The sequence below is a fragment of the Macadamia integrifolia genome, chromosome 6 (genome assembly GCF_013358625.1).
Source record: "Macadamia integrifolia cultivar HAES 741 chromosome 6, SCU_Mint_v3, whole genome shotgun sequence".
NCBI lineage: Eukaryota > Viridiplantae > Streptophyta > Magnoliopsida > Proteales > Proteaceae > Macadamia > Macadamia integrifolia.
Genome location: NC_056562.1, coordinates 40,618,511 through 40,628,819, shown reverse-complemented (window position 1 = coordinate 40,628,819; position 10,309 = coordinate 40,618,511). Strand labels below are relative to the sequence as shown.

At 39.2% G+C, this 10,309-nt stretch overlaps 1 protein-coding gene across 3 annotated transcripts in view; it reads left to right on the top strand.

The window, feature by feature from the left end:
• LOC122081736 (stomatin-like protein 2, mitochondrial) overlaps positions 1 to 8,122 on the top strand; it is a 63,428-nt gene extending 55,306 nt beyond the window's left edge. For 2 of the 3 annotated variants that reach the window (XM_042648964.1, XM_042648965.1), the window contains exons 8-9: positions 7,401 to 7,460; positions 7,553 to 8,122. In XM_042648964.1, coding sequence (XP_042504898.1) covers positions 7,401 to 7,460; positions 7,553 to 7,828 — 336 coding nt within the window. In that variant the 3' untranslated portion in view covers positions 7,829 to 8,122. Of the gene's footprint in view, positions 1 to 2,925; positions 3,333 to 7,400; positions 7,461 to 7,552 lie in introns of those variants that run through there. The other variant, XM_042648967.1, reaches the window with a different exon arrangement.
• The last annotated feature ends 2,187 nt before the right edge of the window (positions 8,123 to 10,309 follow it).

The following is a 10,309-nucleotide window of genomic DNA, read 5'->3' as shown; positions in this document are numbered from 1 at the left end:
CCCCCCCCAAAAAAAAAATCCTACTTTTGAACCTGTTGGAAAACGTTCCAGATCTATATGATTATTTATGTGGGACCAAAATTGCTCCCCCGTCCAGAAGAAAAAAAAAAAAGTGAATAAACTGCTGCACTTTTAGGAAGATATTCAGTAGTGTTCTCTTTAGGAAATAGCCTCTCCCAAAGCAGGGGAAAAGGCTGTGTACATTATGATCCCCCCAGACCACGCAATGGCGGGAGCCTTGTGCACTGGGTATGCCCCCACCCCCACTTTTTTTTTTTTTTTTTTAATTCAGTGTGTTCTGTTTTGCAGCAATTGTTCGTAAGATTAAGGTTAGAAATTTGTTTAGACCTGAAACATGGGAAATTATGAACAGCCAATCTATCTGATAGGCAAGGTAAGTTAGATTTTAGAAATTGGTGGATTGGACTAGATATAAATGCAATCAATTGTTAAGGATCATGGAGTTTCAGGCTAAGGTATTGAAGGGACAGGATTTTAAACATTGGTCCCAGGTCCTCAATGGTATTGAAAATTGAAATTTCGTGCTAAATTGGAAAGGGGGTTGATTGATTCATCATGGATCATATTGCAGGTTGTAACTCTTTTTTTTTTTTTCCCCGTTCTCCATTTATTTTTCCTTGTTATTTGATTTCTTTGGGTTGAGTGCAGAACAGCATTCATGTAGCCTAACCCATTTGTTGGGTTATTCCATTCATTAACAATCATGTAATGCAAGTAGTAGTTACTTGGTTGAGTAACTTGGTGTAGCTCCCAAGACAAGATATTTTAAGAGAAAGTCGTTTGAGTGGCATCACGTGCAATGAAGTTCTTTGAATGCACCATTAATGACATTTGGTATGATTCAAAATTTGATGAGCTTAAAGAGTATGGCATGGGGATGAAATGACTTTGTGAGAAGTGGGTGAGAGCTGCATGCATGCATAAGATATGACAAAAAATATAGCTTTGGAGAGAGTTGAATGAATGATCCGTGTAACAAGGAGGCTTAGTTGAGTTAGCTGTTGCTTGGATAGTAGTACCTTTGCCTTTCCTATTCTAACCATCTGTGAGGTTGCTTTTCAAATAAAAAGACCTATTCTTTTACGTCAACAAAATGATAGGGCTTTAATAGGCAGGAGAAAGAATGAGGTGACTTTGGATCTCTTAGAAGGCTGTCATGAGAAGAGAAGGAAGGAGTCATCTTATGGATAGTGCAGGCTCCTCCCTTGGTGTTTTCCTAGTCTAACTAGGAAAGTCCTAGCTCAGCCAGGACTGATGTTATGTTAGGAGTTAGTTGTCCTAGTCCAACTAGGAGAGTCCTAGTTGGTCAGTTTCCTATTATTTTTTTATGTTTCTAGTCCTACTGTCCTACTTGTAATAGGCTGATTAAACTACTATATAATGAATAGAGGAGGGCAGCCCCAACTCAATTGATTGGGACTCCCTTGTAGAAATCGCAGGACTCTCTCTCTCTCTCTCTATCTATCTCTCTCTCTCTCTCTTTACATGGTATCAGAGCCTTGATCCTCAAGAGGAAATCGATCAAAGCTCTCTCTTCCCCCATCAGTAACAACCCACTCTCTCCATCTCTGGTTGTTACTGGTGCCTCCCTAGGTTCCACAATTTTCTAAAGGGGGTGATTTCATCCCCTAGTTTGCTGGATTTTTGGATGAAGGATTTATTAGCTGTAATTAATCATATGGTGTGAAGGATTAGCTCAAAATTATTGTTAGTGGTTGCTGGTTTGGATTTTTTACTTGAAGATTTTAGTATTCAAGAGGTGAAAATTTTGATCAAAACTGTCAGGGTTTGGCACTCTGCCAAAATCAAATTTGGTCATATCTGTCTGTCCAAAGGTCTGTTGAAAATCCCTTTGGAGGTTTTATTCCCCACCATTCTAGCAACATTCGATCCATTTTTCAGCTAATTTTGAGCCCTACAACTCCAACCGTAGGTAACCCTGGATTGGCCTAAAATAATGTTTTGCAATTTGGGCTAACTCTTAAAATTGTTGATTTCCTTTGTGGATTTTCTGATTCTCTGTTATACTTTGCTTCAATGGCAGCCACTGAACCAAATCCTCATCCTCTCATAGATTTACAAAGAAGAAGCTTGCAGGAGCTGCCAATTTCCAACAATGGAAGAAAATTGTGCAGTTAGTTTTGACTGGTCGTGATTAGCAGGATCACCTTACAAAGGTGAAGTCTGTTACTGATACTACGTGGGATATTGTTGATGCACGTATTTTGGATCAGTTATTGAACTCGATGGATAACTTTATCGTTGATATTGTTACTTACATCAATACTGTGAAGGAGCTGTTGGATTATTTGAACATTCTGTACTTTGGATGGAACAATCTTTCCCGTATTTATAAGCTATCTCAGGAATTTTATAGGGTTGATCGGAAGGGTCGTCCCTCTGACTCAATATTTTACGAAGATGCCGAATCAGCGGGAACAACTCGTAGTTATGGGTTTCATGGGTGGACTTGGACTGGAGTATGATGTTGTCTGGTCTTAGATTCTTGTAGGTGATAAAGTGGCTTCTCTTGTAGTTAGCTTTTCTCGAGTCCTACGAGTAGCTCGAGAGAACTCTCATGATCCTGCACCTACACCAACAGAAAGCTCCACTATTGTGTCTCATAATTATAATCGAGGTGAGGTTCGTAATACTGGTAGTGGAAGTAATAAGGGGCAACCTTCTAGTACTTTCAACAATTCGGATGTTTTAGGAGCAATACGAACATGCCACCATTATGGTAAACCAAGACATATCCAACGCTTTTGTTGGAAACTGAATGGCAAACCTTCTCAAAAACAGTTTGTCAATTCAGCAGCAGTTACTGAGTCTTCTCAGCCCTCTTAGCCTAGACAATCTGTTGGAAAAGTTTTATAACCTTCTTTTCTGAACTGTGTTTTTCGGGACCTAATGACGAAGAAGACAATTGGTAGAGGTCGTAGAGTTGGGGGGCTTTATCTGTTTGAGGACAAATCTACTTCCGTTGCATGTTCAAGTATTCTCAGCCCCCATTAGATCCATCGTCAACTAGGACATCCATCTTTGCAATCTTATAGAAGCTTGATCCTCGTTTTCGTTCTATTTCCAGTTTAGATTGTGAGTCGTGTCAGTTTGGGAAGCTTTACCGTGTAAATTATCACCTAGAGTCAATAAGCGGTCCCCGCACCCTTTCTCTTTGGTTCATTTGGATGCATAGATCCTTGTCCTATACTTCCAAATTAGGTTCGATATTTTTTTTTTTTACTTTTGTTGATGACTATTCCAGAGTTACCTTGATTTATTTAATGAAGCATTGTTCTAAGTTATTTCTATTTTTTGTTCCTTTATTGTTGAAATTTAGGATCAGTTTAATTTAACTATCAAGGTATTAGAAGTGATATTGCTAAGGAATACTTTTCTGGTCCTTCCTTTAAGTGTATGGCTGGTTGTGGTATGATACACCAATCTTCTTGCTCAAACACACCCCAACAAAATGGTGTTGCTAAGCGAAAAAATAGGCATCTAATGGAGGTTGCTCGATCTCTTTTATTTGAGATGAAGGTGTCCAAACTGTTATGGGCAGATGCAATATTAACTACCTGCTATCTTATTAATCGGATGCCTTCATCATTGTTACAGGGTGCTATTCTTTATTCTTTGTTATTTCCTTCTCACCCCTTGTTTGTTCTTCCTCGTATTTTTGGTTGTTTGTTTTATTCATGAACATCGTCCGTGTTTGTCAAAGTTGGATCCACATGCTCTCAAGTGTATCTTTTTGGGTTACTCACGTATTCAAAAAGGCTATCATTGTTATTGCTCTACTCTTCAGAAATATTTTGTTACTGTGGATGTCTCTTTCTTTGAGACTGTTTTTTATCCAGATGCATCCGTTGATCTGTCAACTCTGGATGATGATCTTCCTCTCTATGTTGTCCAATAGTACTCTCCACAAGTTACCACAGAAGCAGTGGTACCATCACCATTTCCACCAGTGGTGTTGCCACCTTCCACAGTTGTGCCTCTGCCACCAGTTGGTTCGATCGTCTACACTCCTCATCCTCGTGAAGATGTTGCACCCTCTATCTCTACGATTCCTACCTCACCATCTTTGCCTATGGTCCCTAATCCAGGTGTTTCTCTTTTTGATATTGATATTCCCATTGCACATCGTAAGGGTGTTCAGAGTTGTCCCCAACATCCTCTTTCAAATTTTGTTTCTTATTTTGGCCTATCATCTTCTTTCCATACTCGTCTTTCCACTTTGTTTTGTTATCCTGTTCCTAAGTCTGTTGCAGAGGCATTGTCTGGTTCTGGCTGGAAGACAACTATGGAAGACGAGTTATTGGCTTTGGATGAGAATTCTACTTGGGATCTTGTACCATTACCTCAACGCAAGTCTGTTATTGGTTGTTGGTGGGTTTATTCCGTTAAGGTCAACCCTGATGGTTCTCTAGCTTGGTTGAAGGCTCAGTTGGTGGCCAAGGGCTACGCACAGGTGTATGGGGTTGATTATCTGGATACTTTTTCTCTTGTGGCCAAGTTGGCTTCTATTCGTATTTTGATATCTCTGGTTGCATCTTCTCATTGGCCGTTACATCAGCTCGATGTGGAAAATGCTTTCCTTCATGTTGATTTACATGAAGAGGTTTAGATGGAGCAACCACTAGGGTTTGTTGCTCAGGGGGAGTTTTGTATGGTGTGCAAACTAAAAAAATCTTTGTATGTCTTGAAGCAGTCTCCCCGGGCATGGTTTGGCAAGTTCACTGATGTGGTTTGTGAGTTTGGTCTGCCTAGGTGTGATAGTGATCATTCAGGGTTCTATCGGAAGCCTGTTGCAGGAAGGATATTTCTTGTTGTTTATGTTGATGAAATTGTCATCACTGGAGATGATATAGAGGGAATCCAATGTCTGAAAATACATCTACAACAGAAGTTTCTGACAAAGGATCTAGGATGGTTGAAGTATTTTTTTGGGTATTGAGGTTGCTTAGTCAAGAAAAGGTATTTCTCTCTTATAGGAAATATGTTTTGGCATTTGCTAATATAGACTGGAATGTTAGGGTCCAAGCCTTTGGATACTCCAATGGATTTGTATGTAAAGCTTATAGTTGAAGGTCCTGACAAGTATCGAAGATTGGTGGGAAAACTTGATTACTTGACATTGACTATGCCTGATATTGCCTTTCCTGTCATTGTTGTAAGTCAATTTCTTTCGTCTCCATGAATGTCTCATTGGTTTCGTATTCTATGATATCTCATGAAGGCTCCAGGTTGTGGTTTGCTTTACTCTGATCATGGGCATGGTCGTGTTGAGGGATTATGTGATGATGATTGAGCTGGATCTCCTGTTGATAGGCGATCCACTACTAGATACTATACGTTTGTTGGTGGTAACCTTGTGTCGTGGAAGAGCAAGAGCCAGGCTGTTGTGGCTAGGTCTAGCATAGAGTCTGAGTATTGTGCCAAGGCTCATGTCACCTGTAGGTTGATGTGGGTGAAGCAGTTGTTGACAGAACTCGGGTTTGATTGCAATTCGTCTATGCAGTTGTTGTGTGATAACCAAGTTGTGATCCATACTGCATCTAATCCAATGTTCCATGAGCGGACAAAATATGTTGAGGTTGACTACATGGTTTAAAGTATCAGTACGTATCGTACCGTATCGGCTCTTACCGATATGATACATTAAAATTTTAAATCCTTTTGTATCGATATGTATCCCACGATACATACCAATACACACCGATACACCACCGATTCACACCGATCGATATGTACTGACACTATGGAAAATAAAAAATTGAGGTGAAATGTACGTTTCAGTATGTATCGATCCAATGTTCCATGAGAGGACAAAATATATTGAGGTTGATTGTATGGTTTAAAGTATCGGTACGTATTGGCTAATATGTATCTGTATCGGCCCTTACCGATACGATACATGGAATTTTTTAAATCCGTTTGTATCGATATGTATCCTACGATACATACTGATGCGCACCGATATAACACCAATACGATACAATACACACCAATACGTACCGACACTATAGGAAAAAAATGAGGTGAAATGTACATTTCGGTATGTATCGGTGCGTATCGATATTTATCGACCGATACGGTACAATATGTACCAATACGGTGCTACGGTCATATAATGGCCAAGATGGGTCATTTTTAAAAAAAAAACACGATTTTTTATGGGGTTTTTGTTTCAAAGTTGTTGCCAACCCTTTTTTTCTCTCTAACTAAAGTGGAAATCATGGTTGGGAACTAGGATTTTACATTTATGGGACAACTACAAACTTTGGATTCTTAGTGTGATACTCTCAATTTAGTGTTTATGCATAATACATGTTATATATAGTTTTTTTTTGACTATTTTTTTTATACAAAAGCGTATAAAAAAAGTATTTCCTATCCATCTATATGCGTATCTCCAATACGATATCCTCCGATACGTATCTTAATTTTGGCCGACCGAAACGGCAACCGATACTAATACTTTAATACTTGATTGATTGTCACTTTTTTATAGAGAAGCGACAAGAAGGAGTTATTTCTGAGTCATGTTTGCACAGGAGAGCAACTTGCAAATGTTTTCACCAAGTCTTTGGGGAGTGGTAGAGTAGACTATATTTGTAACTAGCTGGGCATGATTAACATCTATGTTCCAGCTTGAAGGTGTGTTAGAAGGCTGTCGTGAGAAGAGAAGGAATGAGGTGTCTTGTAGATTGTGCAAGCTCCTCCCTTGGTGTTTTCCTCGTCTAACTAGGAAAGTCCTTGTTGGTTAGTCAGTTTCCTATTATGTTTTGATATTTCCAATCCTACTAGGACTGTTGTGCTACTTGTAATAGGCTGATTAAACTTCTATCTAATGAATAGAGGATGGCAGCCCCAAATCAAATGATTGAGACTCCCTTGCAGAAATCGCAGGACTCTGTCTCTCTGTCTCTCTCTCTCTTTACAGGATCTAACTACCCCGGGCTGTAACTGAAAACAACAAATCATTAGTTCCAACTGTCTTATGAATCCTGTTCAAGACTGATCCCCTTGCTTCCTTGAACATCATTCCTCTCTTCTTTGGTTCGGTCCTTAATGTCTATATCTGCTAATTATCACCATCTTGTGCAGAACTGTCAGACCTTGCCATATGATTCTGTCTCTATCCTATGGGAAATGTTTAGAATTTGCTTGCTTGCTTACTTACTGTTACTCCAGATTTTACTTTTGAGAGACCAAATGGCATCGATCTTGCTGACATTTATTTTTGGATTTACAATCTCCATTGGGATCTCTATCTAGTGTGTAAGCCTGGAGAACTGCAATATCATGCTCAATTTATTGATTTTATTTCTGACAAACATTGAAGCTTAAGTTTGTCCTGGGCATTTTGGCAGGCAGCAAGCTTAAGAATTGCTGAGCAATATATCCAAGCCTTCAGTAACATTGCCAAGGAGGTGAATAATGGATCCACAAGACATTGAATGTTTTTAAACATTTGATATATTACTGAGGTTATTTTGCTACCTTTCTCATTGCCTGTATACAGGGCACAACTTTGTTGCTCCCCAGCAGTGCTGCTAATCCTGCCAGCATGATGGCTCAAGCTCTGACCATCTACAAAAGCCTGCTAGGCAATGGTTCTGGTGGTGGGCTACAGCAGATTTCTCATCCTATGTCTCCAGGCAGCAGCGAAGGCAATTCTCCTGGAGAGGCTGGAGAGCGTAGCCCTGTACCTGATGCTATGAACGCCAGGGTTCCTGAGACCGTTCCATCTGTACCAGTTTTCTCATTGCAGAGCCCCAATAAAGGAGGAGAAAATTGACACCATCAAAGCTTGACCATAATAAGGGAAATACCCTATCGTGTCCTTCAATTTTGTCATCGAGGCAGCTATTAGCTTCTTTTCTTTAATTGACATCCCAAATATTTCTTTGTTTTTAGGTGCTTTCCTTCCCATTGGATTTAAAATGAAATTCATTGACATAATGTGAGTGAGGTGGATTTTTCATTAGCAGACCTTTGCCCAACGTCGGGTGGATGTTAGCAATTTAGGTTGAAAGTTCCCCTGAAGATTTGACTCTACACTTTCAAGTCTTTATTTAATTTTTCGGAGAAAGAACACTGTCGGGCTGTGTAGTGCACACTAGCTACTCCGTGTGTGGCACTAGCATACATTATGCAGTGGGAAAGGGAACTCAATTCCTCACCTAGAGATGATCGATTCCATATATTGCACTTCAGTGTAATCTTCGAGCATGACTTTTTTTTTCTAGTTCCAAAGGTACTCCGCAAAATTAATCCATAATGCTTTTATCAAAACAAGAAAGAAGTCTTGCTGGGGAGGCTAATTCTGCTACTATCGTCATAGTAATAAAGGGATTGGTCATTGATGAGACGGATGATCTATGAGTGGAATGAAGCTGCTGGCCCAGCACGTGCTCGGTAGAACAATATGTACAGTATGAACCCAATCACTCATGGAACAACGAAGGTGGGTTACATCTGTGGTAATTACTGGTTAACGATTAACTTCTCCAATTTTTTTTCCTCTTCTTGTGGTCTACTTGTTACCCGTTCCAGTTTCCTTCCATATTTCTTGGGCGTGGAGGGCCAGGGGAGGTAAAATAGAGGGGGTGTTACAGGTCAGGTTGGGTGGGGTTGTCATTGGGGGAGGAGTAAGGATGTGAATTTGAAATCGAAACCATTTATCGAAACTGAAACGAGCCGTTTACATTGAAATTGCAAGACCGTTTAGTAATGGTTTTGGTTTTGGTTTCAAGTTTTAAGTAGATTAGCTAAATGGGTTGAAATTAAATTGAGCTGTTTAACCTGTTGGTTTCAAATCGAATTGAAATTGGGAAAATTGAACCATTTAAACCGTCAAAACTGATATGATTAACCCATTTTTAACAATTAAATAAGGGGCAGAATTGGTATATCATTTCTAAAAAGATAAAAACCCTAAAGTAAAGAACGATCGGGATTTTGAAGATTTGGTATACTTGCATGATTAGATGTATGATGCGACTTTTGGGGGTAATATTTTTTCTTTTAACCTCGTATGAAATTCTTTGGACATTAGTTTCACATTTTAAGTAATTGTTTTTTTTTCCTTTATATAGCTGAGAAGGATGAAGAAGAATTATTTGAAACCTTGGAAGATGTGTTTTCAAAGCCTTCTACTCCAACTTTAGCATTATCCACCATTATTACTAGTGTTCATTAGTATTTAGTAGTTTTGTTTGCATTTTACTTTGTCAATGTAATATTTTCTTTCACTTAGTTGTTTGGTTGTTTTAACAAAACATAATGGTTTGCATTTCACATTCTCAAGATTGAATCATTTATCACCAAAAACAAATTTTAGTAAACATGCGAATAAATTAGCAAATCGATTGCTAACCGTTTAGAAACTGTATAGAATAAATCGAAACCGTTTAAAACCATGAAATCGAAACCGTTTAAAAACCGTAGAACTGAAACCATTTAGGCTCTGTGCACTACTTAAGGGGAGGATTGCGTTGATCTTTTATTAGTTAAAGAGCTCTCGGTCCCCTCTCTCTCCCTATATATATATATCCCAAATTGCCATCGGTCAATAGTGACCATTGTTGAAGGGGAGGAAGAGAGAAACCTTGAGTTTTCACGGTGTGTACTATAGGTGATCGTCAGTCATGGCTCACAGAGATCAAGCATGGTACTGAGTGGTATGCTTTTCGTACACTGCTTGTAATATGTGATTCGAGAATCCAATAGGCATGCAAGATCCTATTATTTATGTTTGTATAGAGATGTATAATCCCACATGGTTCCGGAGTATAGCACACCAACGGTGGACAAAGGGTAAAGGAAGCATGTTAAGAGAATGCATGGGGTCATTAAAGATGAGAATGCATCTTTCGTGAAACTTAGCTGGTTTATATTTTAACGATATACCACTGCTGTTGTAAGAATGTTGCAAGACATCAAAGAAAGAAAGAATGATGATGATGATGATGAGAATAATGAAATTGTTGAGAGTGCGTGCTTCAGGAGCATCCTTTGACGATGCTTTTAACAGCTCCATCACTAGTGAAGTGGTGCGTGACTTTCTCATCATGAACGTGTAAGACTTGACACATTGTTCTCAATAACACTCATTACTCAATTCCCACCAATCGTAAGTCGTAATTGGGCAATTCAACAAACACTTAAAAAGCTGGTTGGATGGGGATGGGGGCCCTTGTCTGCTGAGTTATTGAGTGCCTCCGCTACTGTAGCTTGAGCTCTGCTTATCTTCCATTCCTTTTTTTTTTTTTTTTTT